A 27,992-nucleotide genomic window follows, 5' to 3' on the forward strand; every position below is an offset into this window, starting at 1 on the left:
AACACAGACATTAATGAGGTTTGCAAAAAGGAAAAACAATGCCACTCTTCTCCCTAAATTTATTTTTTTAATAGTTTTTTTTTTTCCTAAAAAGTATGCTATTCAGGTTGACATGTAATACGTTTATTGTTTTTAAATGAATTAATATTTTAAAATTATCTCAGTTTTCATTTATAACATGGTAAATAGTAGTAGATATAACCCACATAAATAAAATCTCTTTGGTGTCCTGAATAATTAAGTCTGATATTGTCGAAGTCTAACAAAATAAACTCAGCCACACTTAAACCTTCTAAGACAGATTGCCCTTCCCTCCACCAGCACTACTATGCTGCCCTCTGGGAAATAACTACTCTTAGAGCCCCAAAATGAATTAGAGGTGAGAGTCCGTCCATTATTTTATTTAGTGGCATTTTGCTGGGCCTCCAAGCAGCCTGGCCTCTCCCAGCCTTGTCACTCTTCATCTTTAATGGGATTGGCTCCCAAAGACTATGGACTGAAATGAAAGTTCTGTCAAGTCTGCATAACTCCAGAGCTCCAGATGTGAATTAAATGACATTTGGTTTCTTTCTTAAGTAGGTACAAGTATAAAATGAGGTACACTTCATTTGCTCTTATACAAAACTTACATAAAATTGAATACAGTTTGCAAGTTATAAAAAACCAAAACAATCAAATTAACAATATCAATTTCATTTGCAGATGATGTGTTGCTGAACTAAATTGCTATTACAGTTTAAATGTGGTGCTCCTGGTGTGGCCAGGTGTGGCAAACTTTTGCCAGGGTGATGATGGCTTAATTTCCCTACCTCCTACATCTGTTCCAAGCACGATGAAACATTCCTAACCACATGCCACAATGTTATTGAGACTTCATGTGGCAAGAATGCATCATTTACATATCAAGGCTGCCCCTTTCTCTTCCCATTTGCCTGAGACAAATAAGTGCATGGTGTGAATTAGATCCTAAACTCTTAACACTGCCTCTAAAATCTTGTTGAGGTGGATATGTAGATGAACTGGAACATTTATAGATTTAAAAATTCTTATCAGAATGAATACTAATTTTAAAAAATAGTGAGGAGAACTCACAAAAATATGTGTGTTGGACCTTAGCTTGAGAAATATTTCAGTAGTAAGGGTGTGAAGTCCAATTTTGAATTTGAATTTGAACTTTGCTATTTGCCATCTGTCTTTGTGCAATTACCCAAACTCTCTGAACCTCAGTTTCCTCAGCCTGTCCTTCATGGTTTTACTGAATTCATAGAAGTATCATAATGCCTATCTCTAAGAGTAGTTGTGAGGTTTGAGATAAAGCATATAAAGCACCTGGTATAAACTTGGCTTTTAATACATTTCCTTTTCTTTTCCAAAATCTTGGACCAGGCTTGCCCACTAATAAAAAGAAGCACAGGTAGATCTTGGACACTTTTGAAGGCAAACAAACCTTGTAAGAAACACACAACCTAGCAGACCTCTCTAGGCTTTATTTTCCACAGTGGAGATGCTGGACTCTCTCTTTGAGCTCAAGTGAGAGTTTGGGGCTGAGCCCTGCAGGTTTCAGGGCACGAGCCTCCAGTTCTCAGAGTCCTCTCTGGCCTGTCCAGGAACATCCCCCACCCCAAAGAAATTAATCACTCTGCTTTGTGCTTCACTTATAGGCAGTGGAGCTTGCTCACTCTGCACGCTGCTTCATACCTGAGGAGGTCGTTGCAAGAGCCCCGGTCCTGGGCACGGTCATGGGCATGGGGTCAGATATGGGTATGAGCTTTATGGGGCTGCCACTAGTTGACCAGAAACACAAGAGTGGTCATATGGAGCCCCTGGTACTGGACTGTTCATTGTGCCGACAGAACCTGCAGGCTGTCGGTGCCTGACTCCTGCCCTGCCAGCATTTGCTCTGTAAGGACTGCTTCCAGGGCTTGATCCAGGATCTGAGGCAGGTTGCCAAGGCTTGTGGGACTGTCTCAGATGGTAAGTACAAAAGTACCACAGGTTCCCCTCCTTCACATCATAGGTCTCTTCCTGTTTCATAGGAACCGAATTTCAAGTGTAGAAAGAATCGGAATTTAAATGCCCAAGGGACACTCATTGCTGAGCGCAACTCTTTAGGGAATCTGTGAGACAAAGCAAATCCTCCTGATGCCTGCTATATCTGTTTTGTAAGCTGGGACTCGCCATGCTTGGGATTTCCTTAAATTGGTGGCAGACCGAGAAACCTGGGAAGGTGTTGATTCAAGGTTTGGCTGGCTCCCCAGACAGACAGGACGTGTGTCCTGGCTCACTAAACTTCCCAGGCGAGGCGGAGGGAGAACTGCTGGCCCCCTAGGATTGGTCAGGACCTGATTATGAACAGACGCACACTGACTAGCAACCATTCACCAGTTAAATTGCTGCTTAGTGGGAGGAGCTTGTGTCTCACTCCTGAATGTCAGGTTTCCTAGGGAACAATCTCATTGAGGACTGTGAGGCCTTGGAGACAGGAACCAGATCCCTTCATCTCAGCATTCTAGCACAGGCATGCAACAGAGGTGCAGTCTCTGTTGGGTGAACTTGGAGGATGAGAAAGTCAAACAAGTAGAGAGTATTTAGGAACATCATCTTTATTTTTGTTATCTGCAGTATTGTTAAAGTGATTTGTGGCACAAGTCTAGGCTCCTTGAGGCATTGTAGCAGTGCAGTTGTCCTTAGGTATGAATTTGGGGCCCTCTAAATCCTTGGGTAAACTGTGTAACCTCTCTGGGCTCTTTTGTGAGTTTGGAGCACAGAAAAGATAGTGTACGTTGATTTTAAAAATTAATGTCTGGGGGTGCCTGGGTGGCTCAGTCCGTTGAGCATCTGACTTCAGCTCAGGTCATGATCTCGCAGTCTGTGAGTTGGAGCCCCACGTTGGGCTCTGTGCTGACAGCTCAGAGCCTGGAGCCTGCTTCAGATTCTGTGTCTTCCTCTCTCTCTGCCCCTCCCCCACTCTCTGTCTCTGTCTCTCAAAAATAAATAAACGTTAAAAAAATAAAACTTAATATCTGATTTTTAAACTTAAATTTCATTCTTCCTTAACTTTTTAATTTTACCTTATAAATCTCATTCTATTTATGTGGCAAATTTTAACAGTCATTTTTAAAGGGACTTTATTAATATTTGAACATATCTACAAACTTAGCTAATAATTGCTTTCATAAGTTAAATGTATTTTATTTTTCTTTTTTTAAAAAAATGTTTATTATTTTGAAAGAGAGAGAGAGAGAGCAAATGAGGGAGGGGCAGAGGGAGAAGGAGAGAGAGAATCCCAAGCAGGCTCTATGCTGTTAGCAGAGCCTAACACAGGGCTTGATCTCACAAACTGTGAGATCATGACCTAAGCTGAAATCAAGAGTTGGACACTTAACCCACTGAGCCATCCAGGCACCTCATATTTTATTCTTTTTTTTTAAGTATTTCAATTGTCTAGCAAATAAACATTCCTAATTAAAGGACACTTGGAAATCTAATAAGTTAAATTTATAAACATGGTGAATCTTAAATATGTCTTAAAAAGTTCCTTTAGAATATATAAAGAACTTCTACAACCCAACAATAAAAAAAAAATCAAACAACCTAATTTAACAATGGGCAAAGAACTTGAATAGACATTTCTCCAAACAGGATATACAAATGGCCAATGAGCACACAAAAAGATGCTCAGTATCACTAATCTTTAGGGAAATACAAATCAAAACCACAATGGGATGCCAGCTCATACCCATTAAGATGGCTACTATTAAAAAAAAAAAAAAAGAACAGAAAATAACCAGTGTTGGTGAGGATATGGAGAAAGTGAATCCTTGTATATTATTAGTGGGAATATAAAATGGTATAGCTTCTGTGGAAAACAGCACAGCCATTCCTCAAAAAATTAAAAAATAGAATTACCATGTGGTCCAGCAATTCTGCTTCTGGGTGTATACCAGAGAGAATTAAAGAATTTAAAGCAGGGACTCAAAGAAGTATTTGTACACCTGTGTTCAAAGCAGCATTATTCACATGGCCAAAAGGCAGAAGTAACCCAGGTGTCCACTGAAAGATGAATGGATAAACAAAATGTGGTGTATAGGTACAATGGAATATTATTTAGTCTTAATAAGGAAGAAAATTCTGACACATGTTACAGCATGAATGAACCTTGAGAACATCATACTAAATAAAATAAGCCAGTTACAAAAAAACAAATAGTTGGGACGCCTGGGTAGCTCAGTCGGTTAAGCGTCCGACTTCGGCTCAGGTCACGATCTCATGGTCCGTGAGTTCAAGCCCCACGTCGGGCTCTGTGCTGACAGCTCAGATCCTGGAGCCTGCTTCAGATTCTGTGTCTCCCTCTCTCTCTCTGCTCCTCCCCCATTCATGCTCTGTCTCTCTCTGTCTCAAAAATAAATAAACATTAAAAAAAAAAAACAAATAGTCTATGATTCTATTTACATGAGGTACCTAGAGTAGTCAAATTCATAGAGACAGAAAATAGAATGGTGGTTGCCAGCGACTGGGGGGAGTGGGGAATGGAGAGTTGTTGTATAATGGTATTGAGTTTCAGTTTTGCCCATGTTTTAATCAGGTTTGTTGTTTTTGTTGAGTTGTAGGAGTTCTTTATATATTAGGGGTGCTAGACCCTTATCAGATAATATGATTTGTAAATATTTTCTCTCATTCAGTGGGTTGGACTTTTGTTCTGTTAATAGTGTCCTTTGATGCATAAAAGATTTGAATTTTGCTAAAGTCCGACTTCTCTATTTTTGCTTTTGTTGCCTGTGCTTTTGGTGTCATATCCATGAAATCATTGCCAAATCCATTGTTGTGAAGCTTTTCCTCTGTATTTTCTTTTAAGAGTTTTATAATTTAACTCTTATGTTTAAGTCTTTGATCTCATTTGGGATTTTTAACATGAACTAATTATGCATGTCTCAAGGCTTTGTGTGGCTCTCAAGTCGAAAATTAAATCATACTAATGACAATTATTAGAATCATAGTGTTTATTTGCCAAGTTATTTGAAGTGTAATGGAGAATAAAAATATAAGCCTTGGTGTCAATGTATTTGGGCATATGAGTGTGAGTTCTAATCTGCCTGCCACTTAGTAGTTGGACAGCTTGGGCAAGTTGTCTTGCTTATGAAATGAGGATGGTAATAGTAGTAATTAACTTAAAGGATTTTTATGAAAATGAAATGATAACATACACATAGAACATTCTGTGCTACTCATAGTATATAGTAATAAGACAAGAAACAAAAAAATACTATTATTTAGAACTTTTGAAACTGAAGTGGAAAAAAATCTGTTAGATGTGAACATGCTTGATTTAGAACAAGAGAGACAATTTCTTTTCCTTTTTTTTTTTTTTGAGAGACAATTTCTTAAATATGTGGCATCTTATATTCCTTGGTATATCTTATGGTCTGGCTAGGCCTTTGCTACCTTCCATATTTGCGTTTATGGATGAAGAGTAGAATCAGCTTCCATGACTACTTGGAGATTTTAGGACTCTATGCTGTGTGGTATTTGTTGGTTTGTATGTTTGTCTCCTTCATGGGTATTTGACTTCTGTGTAGCTGGCTCTATGGCATTTAGGGTACAGAGATGAAAAGGCAGGGCCCTTGTCCTCAAGAAACTCATGTTCTGTTGAAGGGCAAATAACTAGACAGATGATTATTATATGGTGCGGCAGGGGTGTGAAGAGAAGGTTGTTGAAAGTTCAGGCACAGCAGCAATGCCTCTGGGAGGTTCTCCACGGACCAAGTCTGGTGGATATCAGTTGCTTACTGAATGTTTTCTGAAGAACTAAAAGAATGGTACCCAAATGAGCTGCTTCATGAAAAGGAGAGCTGTGCTCTCTCTCTGGTAGGTCTAGTGAGAGACCCAATACCTGAACTTGATTTCTGGTCCATAATTTGAGAAGCCATGCTCTGGGAGTCTGGTTCTTTGGAAAGAGCTTTAAGCACTTCCACTTTGTCCAGCAGAGTAGGGGCACAGACTTGCTAAAATGCTTATTGTATTGCTGTCAATCTGGAGTTTTCAAAAGTAAAATGTGGAAGCAGGTAGAGAGGAGGTGAGTAGAGGCTGAAGAATAAATAGGGTGCATCAGTGCCTCCAGCCATATGCCAACAGTGCATGGGGATATGTCATTTTCCATAAATCTAGTTCTGCTAGTTGCTGGGCAGAGCTGAGCATTGCTGTGTTGCATCGGCTGTGTGCCTGGGCTCGGGTTCTGGCCAGCTGGTTTCCAACTCCAGTCCCTCGGTGGAGCTTTCCCATGCCTACACTTCTGCACTGGTACTTGGCACTGGGGAGGACATGAGGTGGGCATCTTATTCAACTGGACAGAGTCTTTCAACTCTACAACTCCACAGCCCAACACAGAACCTGACACAGGATGGGGGCTCAGGTGAATATTTATTGATCGAATGATTTAATCACTGGATTCACAGAGATCTCCCATGGCTCTTACCTGGAAGGAAGACTGTTTCACTTGTGACACTGCCCCTTTCTACTTCTCAAGTTGCAAGGTGCACATATATTTTTCAAGCACCTGCAGAGACTGCACTAGGTACTCGTGCCTGTATTATCTTTTCTAAACTTTGCAATCACCCTATAATTAGGCATTCCCATTTTACAGATGAAAAACCTGGGGATTGTGAATATGTAAGGTCTAAGGTCCAAAACAACTGCTAAATGTCAGCTCAGGTCAAACCTGTCTTCAAAGCTTGTGATCTGCACTGTAGCACTTCGCTCTGGGAAAGATTTCACCCGGAATCACTGAACTGATGGAGACTCTGCGGAAAATCTTTGAGGAAAGAACCAATGGTGCAGCCTGAGTCATCAGGTGCACATCTTTAATGAGGCCACAGCTTAGCTGAGATTCCCTCCCCTTCCCCCCCCCCCCCCAGCAACTCCAGCACAGTGGGAAGTGTGTCTACATTAGGTGTCTGCCTCTAAGGAGACCAGCTGGGCAAAGTCTTCAAAAGGTAGTGATGGGGACCAGAGCAAAGGCAGCTCTGTGCTGAGCACACAATGGCTTAGCCATGCAGTGGGATGACTGGAGCTGAAGGCTCTGTGCAGAAAGGCTGGATATTGGAAGTGGATTTACTCAGCCAATGAGAATATCTATTTGGGACTATTTGCCTTTAAGCCTAATTGAAAATGGTCCCAGGTCAAACTCTATCTGAGAAGTTAGCCATTGAGTCACAAAGTGATACTTTAAAATGTAGCAAGCTCTGAAGGGAGCTGGTGGGCCTGAAACTGACATTTACCATGTGTCTTCAAAATTCTCAGGATTCCTGTAGCTCTATTTGTTGTTTTAGGGAAGAAAGGCAATTAATTGGATATTTCCTTCCCCAGGTAAGTAAAAGGAACATTGTTCTTTTCAAATCTACTAAAAGGCAAATCCTAGCTGAGAGACCTTGATTCTGATTTGTAAGTTTTAGAATCTACTTGTTTAGTATTTTACTTTTCCTGTTATCAATGTGGGTGATTTGTGAGATGTGAGCAGAACCCTGGTATGGAAGTCATGGCCTTTGGAGCTCAGTCTGGACTCCAGCACTAATTGGGCAATCCCAGGTCTTCTCTGGCTTTCAGGGCTGGACTTGAAGAGCTCTAAGAACACCAAATAACCACGATAGCCTCATGCTTCCCAAAACTAGTGATGGGTGACAGCACATCCCTTGTAAACTACAGATGCTGAAAAGGGGAGCAATCTCTGTCCCTTGGTGGGCAGGTCTTGGGACTTTGGGAAGATCCAAAGAGAGGGAACTGATGCAACATGCTACAACCTCAGAGTCAGAAAAGGAAATGATGATCTTAATGAGAGCTCAGCTGGAGGGGCTCTTAATGGCCTGGGGTGAGAGTGGGAGTCAGCAGGGGTGAGATCTCAGCTATAGGAGCCTGGAAGGCAGAGTTGTTTGCCCAGTCCAGGTACTGAACTGTGTCCCCAACCATTGTGGGGTCTGTTGTGGGCAGTGACCCAAGTCTCCTAGGTGGAGGGTAGCCAGCTGAGCTGGGCTGAGCTGAGTGTGCAGCAGGTGCAGAAGCTGGAGCTCCGGAGCCCTATCAGTGGGATGGCTTTTTAGTTCATGAACAGTTTCCTCACCTTAATTGGCTCTCCAGGGCCCTGGGAGTAGCACCAGCACCTCAGAACAGTACCCGTTACTGGGAGAGCAATTCCCTTGGTAACGGGAAGGAGGCAGGCTGTATTCTCGGGGATATGCTGGCTGCTGCCGACACTGCTTGGGAGGATATAGCTAGAGCAGATTTGCTGAGGGAGGGAGTTCAAGGTGGTTGTGATTGATGGATAGGGTCTTGGAGGTGACCCTTGTCTGCTGGAGCTCTCTCATTCAAGGGGGACCAGCCATGGTTGACTGCTGTGGAGGCTAAAGAGCAGGAAAGACCCTTGGAGCTTATCTCTAATCCCTCACTGAATAAATGGGGCATCAGGAGTCCAGAAAGCATTAGAATCCTTCTGAATGCCATAGTTGTTACAGAGCCAGAAAGAAAATTCATCTCCTTTGCCTGCCAATCCAGGGTTTGCCCGGGCTTGAGGGCCAGTAGGAACTGCAGACCTAGAGTAGCCTGCTGCCCTTTGTTCTTCCACTGTCTCTCTGTCCAGGCCCAGTTGGAAATGGAGACAGTGGCTTTGCATGGAGTGTCACTGAAGTCCTTGGATTGACTCTTGAGATTTGAAGGGAAGGATATAGAGGTGCCAATCTATCAGATGAGATGAGCCCAGATTCCTCCCACTTGTATCTTCTGCATTCTGTTCTGGGTTCTTTCTTGGCACCGAAAGCTTGTTTCAGTCAGGTGGTCCCCTTGGAGCATGGGCTCTGAAAGCTGTGAACCATCCATCTCCTCAGCCTATCACCTAGCTCTCATGCCCAGTTTCTGACTCTAGCTTAGATCCGCCACCTGGCTGTGCCCCACACTCTCTGGCTGTCATTGCCTAACCACACTTTACCTATTGCCTCTGTGCATTATGTTCCTAAATCCTCTAGCCTCAACCCTGACCACTCTCTTCTATTGTGGGCTTGCATTTTGAGCTATCTAAAAGGCTCTCAGTTGCTTACAGTTCAGAACAGAAACTTAGCATGGCCTTCAAGGCTCTTCCTAATCTGACTCCAAGCTAATTTTAGAGCCTCATCTCTGTCACTCCTCCTGCATGAGCCAGCTTTATGAATCTTTCCCCTAGAGGCCTCACATTTTGACATCTGTAATCCTCTGTGTATGATGTTCCCTCCTCCTGAAGTGCCCTTTTCTTGTTAGTAACATCTTACCCCAAACTGAAGGTTGGCTCAAATGTGACCCAGTTATCATAACTTAGAGGACACAGGGTGGAGGTTAACTTGGGAATAAGCAGGACCCCATTACTGGAATTGAGCCCTTTGTAAAGGGTGAGGTTAGAACAATTTAATTTAAGTAGCTGTTGCTTTAGGCCAGGGGCCAGCATAGTTTTTCTGTAAAGGGCTAGATGGTAAATATATTTGGTTTTGTGGGTCATATAGGCTCTGTTACCACTACTTAATTCTGCCACTGCAGCACAGACAATATGGGAATGGATGGGCATGACCATGTTCCAGTAAATTTTTACTTACAAAAACAGGCAACCTGTGGTTTTCTGACCCCTGTTTTAGTCTCTGCCTGGGGAAATTGGATGGATTTGAACCTGTGAGTGACATCAAATAGGAATATCCGTATAGGAGCCAGGCAGGCCCAGGAAAATATGGAAGGAAATTTCAGGTAGGGAATAGTGTTAGGATGAGGCATGGAGAAAAGGGGAGGAGGCAAAGGAGGGAGTTAATTTTGGCTGCAATATAGGATTGTTTGAAGGAGAGAAGTGAGAACTCTGGAATGGAAATTTGAGGCCACATTATGAAGGGTCTTGACCAATTTAAGCTCTAGGCAGTGGGGAGACACTGGATACTTTGGTCAATGAATACGATCAAATACGTATTTTTAAAAAGTTATTCTGGTTCAGTGAGAAGAATGATTGGAGGAGACAAGACTGGATGCAGAAAGCCCTGCTAGGAGGCTACTGTAGTTGTCCTGGCCATTGGTTCCAGATTACTGGTCCTCAAATGCCTAAGAATTACTTGGGTTACTCACCAAAAATATAGATTCTTGGTCCCACACCCACATACAAGAGATCTAGATTTGGCAGATTCAGGTTTTCTAACAAACCCTCAAGATTTGTGAATCACTGGTCCAGCAAAGCAGAATGAAGCCTGACCCAGAGAGGCTATGGATACCAGAGAAAGTGGGGCCCACATAAGATGGGATTTGGCAAGTACACTCTTACTCCCTCTTATCTCTGTCTATGGCAGCCCATCCATTTGACCCCTTTTTCTTCACACACCACCACTCCTTCCAACATCTTATTTTGGTCATGCCTTATTGGTTCTCTTTGAAACACTTCTGTCACTTTCTTTCCATTTCTGCCCTTGTTCAGGGTCCCATCAATGCTAAACTGGACAAAGCTTCTCCCTGTGCCCCATCTCCAGTTCATCAGGATAATCATAAAGCCCAGCTTTGTCACTCTCCAGAGCCTTTGCTTTTAGGATAAAGGTGAAGCTCCTTAGTTTAGCATTCAGGGTCCTTCAGGAGCTTACTCTCCTACCAGTCTTTCCAAGCTTATTCCCTGCCACTTCCCATCTGTGCTTTTAAAATTTTCCTGTGCTCTGTGTTTTTGCAATTATTTTGTGCTTGTAGTCTTGCCTCATCCTAATGTCTTTCCTCTAATTCGACCCTGCTTTTCCTTCCCTTTTTTCTCCCTGCTTGTGTTTGACTGTATCTCCCTGGGGGGGTTAGAGTTAGCTGCCAAGGGACACCTCCCAGGACCTTTATGCATCACAAATGTGTGTCTTCCCCATCTGAAGTCCTAATCCTCCACTTGTGACGGACAATTGGTCACTATGGCAACTGACTGTGACGTCACAGGATAAGGACTTCAGGTGAAGTGGCAGGAGCAGGTGAGTGTGTAGGAGATAGATTTTAATGTCTGTCGAAGGCCTCCCCCCCACACCCTCCTTCAGTGCCGGGGGCATGGAGGGATATCTCGGGCTCCTGCTGATTTTTAAAAGGATGCGGTGAGAGTGTGTGCCTGGCATCTGCGTGCTGCAGCAGTGTGGGGCTGACAGAGTGTGTCAACTTGAGCTCTGGTTGTGCAGGCACCGCTGCTGCGTGAGCCTGTTATTCCATTCTGGATTGCTATTTTGATACCCAGATTGCATCATTCTTCCTACGTATAAACAGGGGGTCCCCAGGGCCCTGCAGCTACTCACTTCTCCACCAACACTGTTGTTGTGATGAGCTCTATTTAAATGAGCTGCCGGATCGGGGCAGATTCCAGCCATACATGAGCACTGTCATTTTGGGGAACATGGAGGGCTGAAGGATTTTTGGATCGAATCCTAAAAGGCTGAGAGTGATGGCCTCCCGAGCTGTGCAGAGGGCGACAGAGCTAGTTCCTGAAAGTTGAAAATCTCGTTTTCTTCCTTCTGAGCTTCTATTCCAAGGCACCCAGAGGATTAGGAAGGAGATGCAGCTAGGAAGAGAGTCGCCTCTTTGAGGTCTCCCTCTTGCTGTTCAGTTTGGGAAATTGCTGCAGAGCCTTCGAGATAAACAGGAACAGGAGGAGTCAACCAACCTTTTCTTGCAGGAGCATCTCAGGTGAGCTGGAGAAATGCAGCCCTGGCTGAGGATGTATCAGAGAAAGGAGAGGACCCAGGGTGTTCCCCTTCCCCTACCCAGTGCCCAGTTCCCCAAGGGTTATTAGGCCCTGCAGCCCATTTGGCTGCAGCATGCAGGGTGGGTGTTGCTGGGCACTTGGTAAACACTGTCCTCTGGGACCTGTGGTGGTCTCACCTGTCGCTCTTCTGACTTCTCTCCCAAGTGTTGCTCTAATCACAGGGCAACAGAGCCTCAGGTAAGCCTGCTGGCAGCCAGGGGCAGGAGCAGCAGTTACCTTAAGATCAAAATTTGCCTTTCTAGCAGGGACTGGGCATCTTGGGAATGGGTGCAATGTATTTCTAGAGGGGGTTGCTGCTTTGAGTTATGGGCTGGAGGAAGGCTGCTGGGGCTTGTGTTGTGGGGGGCTTAGCTGATGCCTTGTACCCTGGGGCTCCCCTCGGGTGGGAGGGCAGGAGTGAGGATGGCCAACATGCCAGAGGATACTACCACAGAGTAGTTTTTCTCTCCTTGCCTAGTGATTGGCAGAGGCTTGTGGAGTAGAATGTCTTACTTGTGGATACAGAGGTAGGTAATCAAGGACTGCCCAGTGGTTCAAGGCAGCACCTACATTTTACAAGGGCTCTGTGGTTTTCAGGTAAGTCCCTCCCTCCCTCTGGCCTCCATGTCACCATCTGTATGGTGAGGGAATTGGCTACTTGAACAGCGCAGAGCTAGGTCTGTCCAGCTTTGGTTCTACAGGTGAGAACTGGCAGGGGAGCATCAGGCTGCCTCAGAGGATCCCACTGCTCTGTTGGGAGTCCGAGCTTGGGCTCCAGCTGTAAAGTTCCTTGGAGCCCTGGACAAAAGCTGTAGAATGAAGGGCTTCTTAACCCTCGGTGAGTTTCTTGGCACCAGGCTCAGGCTTATGTGACGGGGGATTTTGTGCCCCTACCTGGTGGGCTGAGCTGACCCAATGCTAGCTTTCTTGAGACCTCCCCGGGATATCTCTCCCACCATAACCCCCTGGTGCCCAGGTTGCCTTGGCCCTGCTGTTCACGTCTGAAGGGTGGACTACCCAGTCTTGACTCCTGTCCCTTGCTGCCTCACTCAGTCCGGAGCAGAGCGCACCCTAGGCCCCAGCAGCCATGCTTGTAGTGCCAAAGCTCAGGCAGTACCCTAAGTCTGCTCCTGGGTCCTTCAGTGGAGCTGGGAGTTAGTGGGGGCAGGAGGTGTCCTCCAGCTCACTGCTGGTCCCCAGGGTACCCACGTATCAGGACATCTGCTGTCTGGTGGGAATGTGCCCTTTTCTCTTCCTTGCCAGAGGGGAAATACATCACCTCCACATTCAAAATGTTTCCTAACTTTGTGGAGCCTCTTTAAAACTGGCCGATCCTGCCTTCCTCAGCCGCATGGTGTGGGGAAAGAGCTATCAGACTTAGGCACAGGGGTAGGAGAGACTCTCTCTAAGGTGCTGGTTCTCAAACATGGTTGTATGTTGTAATCACCTGGGGAATTTTAACAAATATTTATGCCTGGATTCCACCTCCTAAAACTCTGATTTAATTGATATGGAATGGACATCAGGATGTTTAAAGTGCCCCACAGGATTCAAATATGTAACAAAGTTCGAGAACAACTGGTTCTATAATATGAAACTGTCCCCAGATTTATTACCATGCAGAAAAACTCTTCTTCGCCTGCCTTTTCTCAAGGAGTCTATTTTATAAAACTTTAAACACAGATGGGGCTGGCTTCCCAGCTCCTTCCTTCTGGATTCCCATAATCCAAAGCTGGGTCCAGGTCATAATTAGAGTCTGATCATTATTATGGCATGTTTTACTTATAATAAAATTATCTAATTAAAATAAAATTACCTTGTTTACATTTGAATTAGAGAGATATAGCATAATGGAAAGGGGTGGATTTTAATTTTTTTAATGTTTGTTTATTTTTGAGAAAGGGAGACAGAGTGCAATCAGGGAGGGGCAGAGAGAGAGGGAGACATAAAATCTGAAGCAGGCTCCAGGCTCTGAGCTGTCAGCACAGAGCCAGATGTGGGGCTCAAACTCATGGACCACGAGATCATGACCTGAGCCAAAGTTGGATGCTTTACTGACTGAGCCATCTAGGTGCTCTGGGAAGGGGTGGATTTTAGAGGCAGGGAGACTTGATTTCCAATCATGGCTCTGCTGCTGTTTCATATGATCTTTGCCAGATGACAACTTCTTAGAGCCTCAGTCTCCCCAGCTATGAAATGGGGATAATGTCTACCTCTCAGAGGTGGTTTGATGATTAACTGAGATAACATGCAAAAAGTGTCTCGTGCAGGGAGTGGTGGTAAAAGAATGATCCACCCCAGGGACGGGAGTGCTCATTCTTATGACAGGTGGACTGAACGCCTTCAGCTTTCAGAACTTCTCTCCCAGGCTCGTAGGTCCCCAGAAGAACCTCTGGGGCCTGTGACTTCTTCATTCGGGAGGCAGGAACCCCACTTCCTCTAGGGATGGTGGTGTGTGGCCTTTGGGCCCTGGCTCTGCATTGCTCAGAATTGATGTTTCTGTGTATGAAATAAAAGCTTAAGGCTTGAATAATCCTGATAGAAAAAAAAGAAACATATCTAAATATTTTGTGCAATATGTGATTTAAATATGTATTGATGACTAAATATTAAACATTAAATGTTAAATATTATAAGCAGATGTTTGGTTATTTTGTATATACATCTGTAGCCCTAGGGGTTCATGTATTATAGTTGTCTAAAATAAAACTTTATTTTGGGATTCGCACTGAAGAATGGGGAACCCCCTTGAAACAAAAGCTCAAGGTTAACATAGCTTGATGGGGGCTAGGGGCCTTCTGAAGGAAGATAAGAATTTCTGGACAAAGATGTCATGACCCAAAGAGAGCACATGTCCTCTGTGTCCACTCTGGGCCCCACAGCCTCCCTGGGGCCTGCTTGTACCAATGCCGTGGTGGTATTCCATCTCTGCTGTCTGCCACGACAGCCCCTTGTCAGATGGGATGACTTTTAGATGTAGGCCTCCCCTAAGCCATAAGCCTGTCCCCTGACTTGCTGACAAAGACGATCGGCAGGTCACTGTTTGGCTATCTGTCCCATCCAGTCTTGCCCAGGGGAATATTTCTGGAGCTTGGGTACATTAGGCAGAGGAAGCGGGTTGGATAATCCACACTTCCCTGCTGTTCCTGTTCCCCTCATATTAAGGATGTAGACAATAAGGTTCAGGGGAAAGAGGTCACTTACCTAAGGTTACACAGATAGTGCCAGCCCTAGACCTGGAACCCACATCTCCCAATTCACAGCCTTTCACAGCTGTAGATCAGACCTGATTCCTTTATCATCCTGGCTGGCTTTTTTCTCATCACCCTGAAAACCTCCAGATGGCTTCTTACTACTTTCAGTGGCTGTGAGTGCAAGGAATACGCATGGGATACCCAAACCCCAAAGAAATATAATTGTCCAATCTGCTAAAAATTATGCAATATCTTTTAGTGCCAATTGTGGATTATTTTTGTATGCAGACATATGAACAGATAGTTAAAATGCAATGTGATATTTGTCATACTAGAAGGATGTTCAGGGTGCTGTGGGAACCCAGAAGAGGGAATAATTAACTCATCCTGAGGGAAATCAACCCTGCTTCTTAAAGGCAGAACATTTGAACAGGTTTGAAAGGATGAATAGGAGTTTATTTGAAAAGGAGGGGAGCAAGAAAGAGTATTTCAGGGAGAGGGAACAGCACTCTCATAAACAGAGTTATGCAGAGGTTTGACAATCTGAAGACAGCAGAGATATTTGCCCCAGCAAGGACACAGGGTGTGAGGCAGGTGAAGCTGAAGATAAGATTAGAGTGAAGTAAGGCCATCTTGAGCACCAAGATGAGGATTTTGGCATTTATGGCCAGGGGCAGTAGAGGATGTGCTATGAAGCCTTGTCTGATCTATTCAGTTGTTTCTCCCTTTTTTCCTTGATGCTAATGAGACTAATGTTTGGGCATCTGTTACCAGGGGGTTAGAAGCCTTGTGGAAATTATTTTCAACATTTAGAGCAGTGTTTCTGACCTGGGGGTAGATAAGGGGAGTCTCTTCAGGGTGAGCCAAATGGAAGAGAGGGACAGTCACCCAATTCCCCTGGATGATGACACCTATGAAGAGCATTCTTCTTTGCCTCTGGCCACTGTTCCTGACAGGCAGGAGAATGTCTTAGGGATTGCAGATCCATGGCTCTGTGAGGGGTGTGTGCGTGTGTGTGGGGGGGTGTCTCTTCAGTGGGGGGAAGGGGAGGACAAGTATTGAATTATTACTTTGCATGATTTGGTGGATTTTGGCTTTTCCAGGGTAGATCAGTTAGGTTTTGCTCCATTATAAGACACTCAAGACTTAGTAGTTTAAAAATACTGATTCTATAGGTCAGCAGTTTGGGCTGGGACTCTCTGACTGGTTCTTTGGGGCTTGGCTGGGCTTGGCTAGGCTCAACTGTGCTCACTCCTTTGTCTGTATTCAGCCAGTGAGTCATTTGGGGCTAACTGGTTTATGACGGCTTCAAGTGAGCACTAGAGAGAACCGAGGCCTCTGTCTGCGTAGTGTTTCATCCAGCAATCTAACCTGGGGTCGTTCAGGTGGAAGTCTTAGAGTTCTGAGGGCAGAGCTAAATCATACAAAGCCACTCGAGGCCTAGGCTTAGAACTGGTTCAGCATCACTTTTGTGGCTTTCTTTTGGCCAGAGTACATGATGAAGGTGGCCTAGCTTCAAAGGGTGGAGAATAGGCTCCATGCTAGAGCATGGATGCAGGGGGGTTGTGGGGGTGGGGGGAGAATTTATGGTTATTTTTTCACTCTACCTCTCAGACTATCTGACTTCCATCACTTGGGAGAGTTGATAATTGAGGTCATTGCCTTGCCATAAATGGGATATGAGAAATGTTTTGATTTCAAAGTCAGCGTTCGTGGAGGATCAGGTGCTTTCTCAAGTATTATTTAATTTAAACCTTGCAACTCTTATTTTCCCTTCCTATTTCACACGTGAAGAAACAGGACACCTGAGGAGCTAAGTGAGATTAAGTGACTTGCCCAAACGAGGTCACTGGGTGGTAAACCTTGTGTTTAGACGTAAGTTTGTCTAACTGCAGGTCTAGAGCAACTGCCATTGTATCATTTCGATGATATGAGGCAGAAAATACTATGGTGGTACCGCTGCATTCTCTATCATAGCCACCCCTTTCCAGGTGGCCCTCATGCCTGGGCACAGGCATCTGGCCCTCCCCAGGAGCCGCATTTCCTTGCACCCAGTGAGCTTCCTGCTCTTGAGGTGGGCCCGAAGAGCACTCTAGTCTCCAGGGTGGCAGTCTATGTTGCTTATGTAGTTCGGGAACCCCGTATACTGAGGAAAGTGTTGGAGATGTTTACATTTCCCTGGGGAGAGGGGATAGGGCAAAATGTTCGTGTACCCAGGTGAAACATATGTCTGTGTAGGGCGTGCAATATGGACTAGGTGGGGAAGGCCCCACAAAATCTCTGTGAGCCCCATGGGCAGACTGATTGGTATTGGCAGTAAGAAGAGAAAAATATCTGCTAGATGAGCAGACAGGGAGGCCTTGCTTTCTGTGGGAAGAGCTTTCTAGAAGCTCTGGCTTTGAGATCTTTATAGTAGTTCTGCTGTGTGGTAACCTTAGTGGCTGGATCTGTGTCCTGGGATAAACTGACCCCCGGGAGCTTAGCCAATAATGGGAGGTTGGGTCTCAGAGCTGGGAAATGAGGAGTGGGAGCAGCAGGAAGGCACCCAGTTAATCAGAAGCAGAACAGGTAGCATGGCTTGTGAGGAAGTCGGGAAGGTGGATGTGAGGAGGTCTGTAGGGCCGGCCCCTAAAGGAGTGGTCATGTCCAGAGTACCTAGATGGTAAGTGCAGACTATGACATCAAACACAGGTCATTTTGGCACGAGGGGTTTTGACACATGCCTTGGTGTTGTGTAGTAGAAAGCCTTGTGTCTAGGCCTTATGTATAATCTGCCATGTTGCCCTGACTCTGCTTTTTTGCCCCCTTCCCAGAGCTCATCTCCTGTCCTGGGTGTAAGCAAGTGGACCTCACCAGGGATGTAACTGAGCATTTTTTTCTGCAGTGCTTTTCTACTGGGCAATCCAAGATGGCCAGGGTAAGTCAGGACAAGAAAACAACTGATCCTTTTCAGAAATCTGTGGGGCCCCTGTCCGTAAGTTCATCTATTCACCCATCACTTCATCTGACTTGTTACCCCTCCATCAATTTGCCTAATCTTTCTTCCTTCCTTCCTTCCTTCCTTCCTTCCTTCCTTCCTTCCTTCCTTCCTTCCTTCCTTCCTTCTTTCCATCCATCCATCCATCCATCCATCCCTCCATCTAAAGAGAATTAAAATATTTGAGTTGGGGGAAGTAAAATGGGGCTATTTTTCTCTCTCTTACAGCTCTGACTGAAAAATATTAGTACTGATCTTTTATTTCCTTTTTTCTTCCCCTCAGTTGAAACTTATACACCAGCTAAATGGGTTAATCAATCTTGCCTATATTTAGCAACTAATACCTCTTTTTCTGAGTTTCTGCAATTTTACATCACTTACTGCCTGGCACCTACTGTTCCTTTCTCCTCTGGGATATTCCTGGCACTACACTTTCTTCATTTGCCAGTGTACTTACTTGATCCTGTATTGAATTCTTAGTGAATGTCTGACATGTGCCAGGCCCTGTGCTGGGTGCTAGGGAGACAAACATCCATGTTCTCTACTCTCAACGAATTCATAGTTTAATGAGTAACACTTGTATTTCTCTTCTTTTTTTCCCTCCTTCCCCCTGTCGGTTTGTCAGAGGCCAGTATGAGTACAAAGCTGTCAGAATACACAGTATTTTGATGGCCTATATTATCCAGGCACAGACAGGCTACTTTTTTACAAATCTTTTTTTTTTTTTTTTATTTTTATTTTTTTCAACGTTTATTTATTTTTGGGACAGAGAGAGACAGAGCATGAACGGGGGAGGGGCAGAGAGAGAGGGAGACACAGAATCGGAAACAGGCTCCAGGCTCCGAGCCATCAGCCCAGAGCCCGACGCGGGGCTCGAACTCACGGACCGCGAGATCGTGACCTGGCTGAAGTCGGACGCTTAACCGACTGCGCCACCCAGGCGCCCCTTTACAAATCTTTTTTACACATGTTTTTACATTATCCTGCCAGATATTTGCTGACCAAAACAATGAACCTTTGGGCTAGGAGAGGACTAGGTTCTCTTGGGTCCAGCAAGCCCCAGTTGTGGAAACACAGCTCTAAGAGTTGGTCTGTACTTGTTCTTTCTTGGCTGTATATGATCGATTGTCTTTCTGTGTACTCCCACATCTGTGGCTTCTCCCTTTTTGCAGGCACGCTGAACTTCCCCGCTTTTGCCTGTATTCTCCCATTTTACTCCCCTGCATGCTTGGGAAACTTCTACCTGTCATTCCATATCCAATCAGAAGTCACTTCCTCATGAAATATTTCCTGGCAACTCCTAGACTGAGCTCCTGGAAACCTCCCTGTGCTTTCTTAACACTGGCTGTGTGCTTTTTTCACAGCATCATCCATTAACCTTCTGTCATGCCCTGCAGGCTATGTCGCCTGGGAAGTAGATCTTTGCCTTCTCCTCATCTTCAGCTTGAGACTTGGGGGAATAGTCCCTGTGGCCACTATTCTTTTAGTCACAAAGGATGATTTCCTTCACAAGCCACCACTGTCACTCCTAGGTGGCTTTCCAAAACTGACTGCCCTATCGAGAATAGCCCTACAGGCCCCCAGTCCCTCATGGAGGCAGGCCCAATTGAGGATGCTGTCAGTAACTCCAGACCTCTCTGCTTCCAGAACTGCTCCGAGTGCAAGGAGAAGAGGGCAGCACACATCCTCTGCACCTACTGCAACCGCTGGCTGTGCAGCTCCTGCACGGAGGAGCACCGGCACGGCCCAGCCCCCGGGGGCCCTCTCTTTCCCCGGGCCCAGAAGGGCCCGCCAGGTATCTCTCCCTGCTTCCCCCACCGGCTCACGTGCCCTTAAGCAGTCCTGGCCCCTAAAACCTCTGGAGAGTGGCTCTCTGACCTTGTCTCCCTACTGGGGTGAAGGTAAAGGTGGTCTTAGAGCCTTTCCCAAAAGAAAAATGTCTCCTCCAGAGTCACAGCCACAGTGCAAGTTCATGGCTAGGCTCTCCTTTGTTGGGGGTGGGAGGGGTGAGTGTGGGTGAGACGTGCAGGGAAGAGTAGTCCTGAATTATTGTGAGTGCTAGCCGAGTTCCCTACTTTCATCTCTAAGTAGAACAATCATGCCTCACTTCTATTTAGTTACTTGCATAATTAAACAGCCTGGATCAGGGCTTGTCCATTGGCCCATTCATTGCCACTTGTTTTCAATGACAGTCTCCTTGACAGTCTTTGCCCAAGGTCCTTGAACTGTAGGAAGGTTTTTACCTTAGTTACACCCACATGAACCAGAGTTAATGGTCTGTGACCTGGCCTATAGCCCCCGCAGCAGCACCCTGGTTAATGAAGAGCTTTAGGTTGAATTTTAGAGGATCCATTACTCTGCAGAAGATCCATGTGCTGCAGTAGCAGGCCCCTTCCTCAGCCTCTGGCAGGTGGTGAGATACCTGGGGCTGGGTGGTGTGTGATTTCTGGACAGCTGGGCAAATCCAGCCGGGCTAAGCTCACATTCTTCCTTGTGCTCCTGGAACCTCACTGGCCCAGAGAGAGGCCTCTCCTGTCTGCACCACCTTTCTTCCAGGTTCTGTGTCTCCCCTGTGTCCATTGAGGGCTGAGGGCTGCTCAGTGGAGCTTAACTGAGAGTCTTCCTGAGCAAGAGAAGCCCACTCTCTCTGTCTTCTCTGGCAGGAGTGACTGGTGGTTCTGGGGACTTCGCCTTGTACTGTCCTCTACACACACAAGAAGTGCTCAAGCTATTCTGTGAGACTTGTGATGTTCTAACATGCCATAGCTGCCTCATGGTGGAACACAAAGAACATAGGTAGGGATGGCTGGCTGCTCAAAGGGGGCCTGGGAGGGTTCTGGACTCTGCTTTGCTAGTGCTGGCCTCCCAGTGCATCAAAATCCTCTCTCTGCCTGAGCCAATCTGGAGCCCTGAGGCTGGAGTTTTTCTCTGCTCTTGCCATGGGGCTTCTCTAGAGAAGACCTGAAGGGTTAAGACTCTGCACTATATCTGACTTTCCCTAGATGTAATAATCCCAGCTTCCATGGGCCTGGCTGAGACAATACATGGTGGGGGGTTCTTGCTTGACTGGCATGCTCAGAAGAATACTCGGATCTCCTCAGCTTTTTCTCTGCCTCCTTCTTTAGGTGTAGACATCTTGAAGAAGTTTTGCAAAACCAGAGGATGCTTCTGGAAAGTGTGACTACACAGGTGGCTCATAAGAAATCTAATCTACAGACCTCTGCAAAGCAAATTGAGGACAGGTAACACAGACTAGCCCCTTGCCAATTGTGGAAATGCTCTGTTTCTTGACATCCTGGATGTTGATATCAGGCTATCAGATGTAGTACTTATGAAGAATACATGAGGTTAAGCAGATGTGGGCATGTGTCCCAGAAGGCATATGTCCTGGAACTTAGAGGTCTCAGGGCCAGTGAAAGGGCTTTGGGCCATCACTTGGTAAGTGGGACCAAGCTAGGTCAGGGTGATCAGTGTGAGTTTGAGCCTAGGCACATGCCTCCTGAATGTGGCCCATGACAGACATAGCCAGGGTAGGTACTTGAGAATGATGGCACGAAGCAGATTCTGGGTTTATCATGAGGGTGCAGTAACTCAGTGGAAATCTACCCTTTATCATCCCTTTCCCAGTGTCTTCCATATACATCTACAAATGATATAGAACCATTAATATTTAATGTAGGAAGAGGAATTAGTAGACACTAAGAGCTCATCATGTGTCAGGCACTGGGTTGGACATCATACATGCATTATTTTGTTCAATTCTTACAATTCTTAGAGTTGGATTAGCTCCATTGTACTAATGAGAAGACTGAGGTTCAGAGAGGTTAGATGACTTGTCTGAGATCACACAGCTAGTCAGTGACTGAGCTGGATTTGGAAGCTAGGTATGTGTGACTCCAAAGCCTGTGTTCTTTTTTAAAAAAACAACTTTATTGAGCTATAGTTTATATACCATAAAATTGTTCTTTTAAAATGTACAATTCAGTGGTTTTCAGTATATTCCAAGTTGTGTAAATCATTGTTACCATCTACTTTTAGAACATTTTATCACTCCCCAAAGAAACCCAGTACACATTATTAGTAGTTACTCTCCATTCCCCCCAACATCCCTAGCCCTTGGCAACTACTAGTCTTCTTTCTGTCCTTGCCCATGCTCTTTTTACTGCATGGCATTGTTTAGTGGAGCATCCACCTTTTTAAGACAACAGATTACACGATGTCATACTCATACTCACTCTTTCTGTCCTGTCTCCATTGCTGTGTAACTAGTGAGCTGCTGGGTTGACCTGAGTGTGGACCTGATATTTACCTAGAGAAAACCTGGTTGAACTTTGGGCCATTGGCCCACTTAGATCAAGTGGGATGCGTGTGCAAAGGGTAGGGTGGTGGAGGAGGGTTCTTATTTATTTATATTTGGTGCCTGTTTTGTTTGTTATCTCTAGGTCATCATGGGCCTGGAGGAGGGGCTCATCATGCTATGTCCCATTCTATTTATAGGATTTTTGAAGTGAAGCATCAACACAGGAAGGTGGAAAACCAGATCAAAATGGCCAAGATGGTTCTGATGAATGAGCTGAACAAACAGGCCAATGGGCTCATAGAGGAGTTGGAGGTATATGTGGACAGATGGATCAGATGGCTGGGTTGGCGATCTCCCTGGGTCAGAAACCAGGCACATATCAAGCTAGTCCCAGGGCTTAGAACCCCCTTGGCTGGAATTCAGATATGCAGTTTCCATAGCTTTCTGCTGTTCTCTATATCTTAAAATGTCCAGTCTAATTTGGGGAGGATGGCTCATTAGGGGCTGGAAAATCAGTTCAAACTCCCATCAATGCTATAAGGCTTTAAGTCATCTGCCTTCCTGGCCTATACATGCTTATCGCCTTGGAAGAGAGGATCATGAAACAAGTTACGCCCAAGAGATGTAGGCATTTGTTCATGTCCTCGTTCATTTATCACCCATTTCATGTTTGCACTATAAAATCCACCCACCTTCCTCCCTCCCTTCCTGTGTCCCTCTGTCCCACTGTTGTCCTCTCAGGGGCACAATCTCGTCTGACCCTGTCAGGGTCACACCGATCCACAGGCCACCAGACTCCCCAAACAGGGGGACTGAAGTCCAAGAACAGGATCAGGGACTCTGTCTTTGTCCATACATACGCAGGGCATTACTAATGAGAGAAAGCGGAAGCTGGAGCAACAGCTACAGAGCATCATGGTTCTCAACCGCCAGTTTGAACATGTGCAGAACTTCATCAATTGGGCTGTCTGCAGCAAAACCAGTGTCCCTTTCCTGTTCAGCAAAGAGCTGGTAAGAGCTCCAACTCATCAATCACTGCCTTTGGGCTAGTAAGTGAATAAGCATCTTTTTACCAAACCCCACAGTGCCAAGGTGCTAAAATGGTCTTGCTTTCCTCCAGACAACTCAGGTGGGAAATTTTGGAGTCCTGTGTTAGGTCATGGATTGAGACATGAGCCCGGACACCAGCAGTGTTCTGGGCATCCCATAGACAATTGTTTGAGTTTAAATGGGGGCTAAGACGAAAGGAGGCATCGAGGATGATATTGAGGTATTGGACTTGTGAGGATGGTGAAGACCAGAAGAAGGAGAAAGAATTTTGAAAGAAGTTGGTGGGGTTTATATTTGTATATGTTGAATCAAAATTCAAAAGAATTTTGAAAGAAGTTGGTGGGGTTTATATTTGTATATGTTGAATCTAAGGTGCCTGCAGGGCATCTCGAAGATGTCCAAAATCTGTTTTGCTTGACGGGTCTGGAAGTCAGAAGAAAAATCAGGGTTGGGGCTAGGGATGTAGGAGTAACTGGGATCTTGGTGGTATCACCTCGGAAGAGTGTGTGAAGGAAGAGGACAAGAAATCTGGAACCCAGGGCAATACTATCATTTTCAGCATAGACAAAGGAAGAAGAAGAGTAAAGGATGGTGAGAAGAAATAGTCATAGATGGCATGAAAAATAGGAGGGTGTGGTGCACATAAATGAACAATTTCACATTTCAAGTCGTCCACATTATTGTTGCTACCTAGGTGAAAGAGGAGTAGTGAAGAGAAGCCTTGAGATTTGGGAATCAGGAGGTCCCTGGTGATCTTCTGAAAGAAATTCCAGCAAAACAGGAGGGTGAAAAGCTAGACTGAGGGGCCTTAGAGGAGGTGGGGAGGAATTAGAAACAAGTGAAAAGAGGGGAAATAAGGTAGCTTGAGAAGGGGATGGATTTGGAGGATTGATTTTTTTTTTTTTTTAATGTGGAAGGCATTTGTGCAAGTTTCTTTGGGAGAAGAGGTTGATGATTGAGAAAGGAGATGTGTGGTGGAGTGAGCATCTTGAGAAGGCAGGAAGAAATAGGACCTAGAGTGAACCAGTGGACCCTAAATGGAAGGGGCACCCCTCTGAGAAGGAAGAACAGGAAGGTCTCAGTATATTGTAGTTAAGGTTGGAGGTACATATGGTACCAGTTTGGGGAAGTTTGTCTTTTGTGTCTCTTGTCCTTTCTGAAGTAGGAGGTGATAATAGGAGAATTAGGCACTGGGTAAGTAGAATTGAGGAGAGAAGTGTGGACTTTAGATAGTCATCGAGGACAGTGGAAGAGGAAGCCAACAAGAAGTGATAAGAAAAAGGACTATAGGGTGCCCCCGAGGTTAGTGATCTAACCCCGAGGTTAGATAACATGGCTTTGGGATGTCTGAATCGACGTAAGGCTAATAGACTGTGGTGATGCAGAGGGAGTTAAGCGCTAGTGATACTGTTACTGAAAATGATGGGAAGCTGGAATGGCCCTAGGGACCAATGGCACAGGGCTTGGGGAGTTCGGTAAGGTTGAGGAGCAAGCATGCTCAGAAAGAGTGAGAGCTAGTTAAAGCAGGGGCCAGTTGCTAGAGATGAAGGTCTCTAGAAGATGAAAAGGTCTGGGTCAGGTGGCTGACCTGAAAAGAGGGGTGAAGGTGATTGACACGAAAGAGAGGAAGGAAGAGGCCAAGATGCTGACTGAGGCATTGGTTAACTAGATGATGGCAAGGGTGAGTTGGACACTTGCCAAAATCCTGGATAAATGGAAAAGTTCATGATAGGGGATAGATGGAAGTGATGAGGGAGGAAGAGGGCAGTTGTTAGGATGGGGTGTTACATATGGATGGAAGGACAGCAGTGGGAGCTCAGAGAATATCTGCCTTTGTAGGCTTTCAAATCAAGGTTATGGAAGAATGAATGCAACCCTTGAGAGGGCTGCCAGGCAGGTGATGTCTGAGGGAGAATTATAGACCATTCAAGGCCTGAAAGATAAAAGTATAGGGGATCAGGAAACCTGGATAAGAGGAAGGGCATGAGCTGGTAGGGGCAGGGAGGGGACAAGGTCAGGGGAAGGGATGTGAAGATACCAAGGTGCAAGGAAGTGAGTGTATGGGGGACCTGAGGCTAAAGACCTATGGCTTTGAGCCCTTCACCCTGTCGAAGAGTGAGGGAGAGGGAGTTGTCATTCAGGTGCAAGATGCCCAAAGAAATGACCTTTGGCTCTGTTGTCAGATTGTGTTTCAGATGCAGCGATTGCTGGAGACAAACTGTAACACAGATCCTGGCTCCCCTTGGAGTATCAGATTCACCTGGGAGCCTAACTTCTGGACCAAGCAACTGGCTTCCCTTGGTGAGTCAGGGCCCACCCTGTGGGCTTTTACATAAGTGCTAACAATGAATAGAGAGCATCTTCTTAGCTTACTGGGTAGGTTAGCGTAATCCCAAGAGAAGGCACTTCCTGAGACTGCCAGTGGTCATGGAGTCACTCAGCAGACCATTTTGTGTGTGCGGGAGTGAGGTGGGGTTGAGGAGGGGGACGACTTAAATAGCAATGGCAATGCAGGACTTTTGTAACAGGACCAGTTGAAATCTGAGGTTTCCATTCTGCATGAATGTCCCTGTTACCTTGGTTTCATTGCTAGAGGAAACAAGAAATGGCTCTGCTCTTCAGACTGCTGTATGGCAGTTCAGGTGAACCTCTGTCTCTGTGGCCATACAAGGGTATTCGTGTGTGTAGGCACAAAATGGGTATCAGCAACAAGGTGAGGGAAGGAGGGAGGGAGGGGGTAGTGTCCACACACCTCCTCTGGAGTCAAGATGGAAACAGATAATCCATGGCCCTCCCTGCTGCAGTGATTTTCTGGCATTGAGTCTTTAGGCAGAATGTAGACAACCTGAGGTTGTACCTGTGTTGATGGCCCAATGGTAGGTTTGTTAAGCTAACGGCCAACTGCTGCCTTCATCTGGGTTGTTAACCTCTATGGAAGGTTTTTGAACTTGACAGAGAGAAGCATAATATTTAGATTTATTCTTTGCTTCCCTCTCCACTTTGATTTAATTCAGCAGACCTTTGGCAGGCCCTTGCTGTGGGCCAGCACCCCATGCTGGGTGCTGAGGGATCAGAGATGAATAGAACACACCTCTGGCTCTCAAGTTGTTGGGTCTTCCCTAAGCAAGCCTCATCAAAACAATGAGGTGAGGAAGCCACGAGATTGAGCTAGGCATATATACTGTCTACTAATGCACGAAGCCTTGGGACCTCGGGACAGTGCTTGTGTCTGCTACTGACCTGGTGTTGGAGCTCTCCAACTCTGTCCATCCTACTTGCCCAAAACACAGCCTCCCAGACCTATATTTGGAGACTTATTCATTTGTCCCAGGGTCAATTCTCTCTCCTTTGCTACTCTCCAGCATACTACCTCCCCATCCCCAATGTTGACTTTTTTTTTTTTTTTTTTTGGTCTGAGCCTGTGTTAAAAAGGAGTGGGTGCTATTTGAAGGAGTCCATGGTTTCTGTAGCGGGATACAAACAGAGTGAGGACTGAGCATCTGGTAAAAGCTGAGCTAATGTCTCAAATGTCCCTGGCCCCCAAAGGTCCATACTGGTTCCATTGCTGACAGCATTCTAGACCAAATCTTAGAGTTCAGGGGTTGAATTTCCTAATCTCTGCACCTGGTACAGGTCCACTGACTGATGTCCTTTGGTCCCGGGAGCAGGAAGTGGCAAGCAGGGAACAACTGCAGATTCCCTTTGGAAACATTCTCTATTCTGAATTTTCAGGCTGTATAACTACTGAAGGTGGACATCTGTCCCGGGCAGAGACTCCTGCTTATGGAGGCTTACAGGGACCACCATCCTTTTATCAAAGCCATCAGTCCCCAGTGGCACAGCAAGAGACTCTCAGCCACCCCTCACATAAGTTCCAGTCTCCAGCACTGTGTTCGTCATCTGTGTGCTGCTCCCACTGCTCCCCAGTCTCGCCCTCCCTCAAAGGTCAGGTCCCCCCACCCGGGATACACTCAGCTCACAGCTTCAGGCAACCCTCTGAGATGGCACCCCAACAACTGGGGTCTCTGCAGTGCCCTGCCCTGCTGCCCAGGGAGAAAGAGCTGGCTTGTAATCCTCAGCCACCAAAACTGATGCAGCCCTGGCTGGAAACGCAGCCCCCCGTGGAGCAGGAGAACTCGTCTCAGCGGCCGGGGCAGCAGCTGACTTCCCAGCCAGTGTGCATCGTGCCCCCGCAGGATGTTCAGCAAGGAGCCCATGCCCAGCCCCCCTTACAGACCCCCTCCATTCAAGTCCAGTTTGGCCACCACCAGAAGCTGAAGCTCAGCCACTTTCAGCAGCAGCCACAGCAGCAGCTGCCACCTCTGCCACCTCCGCCGCCCCCACCCCAGCAGCCGCCGCCGCCACCTCTACCTCCATCCCAGCACCTGGCTTCTAGTCAGCATGGAAGCCCGCCTGGGCCTGCCTGCTCCCAGAACATGGATATAATGCACCACAAATTTGAGCTGGAGGAGATGCAGAAGGACCTGGAGCTTCTCCTTCAGGCTCAGCAGCCCAGCCTGCAGCTGAATCAGACCAAATCTCCTCAGCACCTTCAGCAAACCATTGTGGGGCAGATCAACTACATTGTGAGGCAGCCAGCACCCATCCAGTCCCAGAGCCAGGAGGATGCCGTGCAGGTGAGCCTCAGGGTGGTTTGGGACACATGTCCTCCCTGTCCTGGGATCGCTCGGCAAACACAGCCTCCCCAGTCACAGGAACACAGATTCTTCATCT

At 46.0% G+C, this 27,992-nt stretch overlaps 1 protein-coding gene across 2 annotated transcripts in view; it reads left to right on the forward strand.

Moving 5' to 3' along the window:
* Nucleotides 1-27,992, forward strand: part of TRIM66 (tripartite motif containing 66) — a 61,003-nt gene that overhangs the window by 8,517 nt on the left and 24,494 nt on the right. Inside the window, exons 1-9 of one of the 2 annotated variants that reach the window (XM_086678034.1) lie at nt 8,744-11,679; nt 17,745-17,848; nt 19,556-19,703; nt 20,572-20,704; nt 21,034-21,150; nt 22,406-22,520; nt 23,073-23,219; nt 25,442-25,559; nt 26,991-27,895. In XM_086678034.1, the coding sequence (XP_086534160.1) occupies nt 17,840-17,848; nt 19,556-19,703; nt 20,572-20,704; nt 21,034-21,150; nt 22,406-22,520; nt 23,073-23,219; nt 25,442-25,559; nt 26,991-27,895 (1,692 nt within the window). In that variant the 5' untranslated portion in view covers nt 8,744-11,679; nt 17,745-17,839. Of the gene's footprint in view, nt 1-8,743; nt 11,680-17,744; nt 17,849-19,555; nt 19,704-20,571; nt 20,705-21,033; nt 21,151-22,405; nt 22,521-23,072; nt 23,220-25,441; nt 25,560-26,990; nt 27,896-27,992 lie in introns of those variants that run through there. The other variant, XM_086678033.1, reaches the window with a different exon arrangement.

Source organism: Puma concolor, chromosome D1 (genome assembly GCF_028749965.1).
Source record: "Puma concolor isolate L17-30 chromosome D1, mPumCon1.1.hap2, whole genome shotgun sequence".
Classification (NCBI taxonomy): domain Eukaryota; kingdom Metazoa; phylum Chordata; class Mammalia; order Carnivora; family Felidae; genus Puma; species Puma concolor.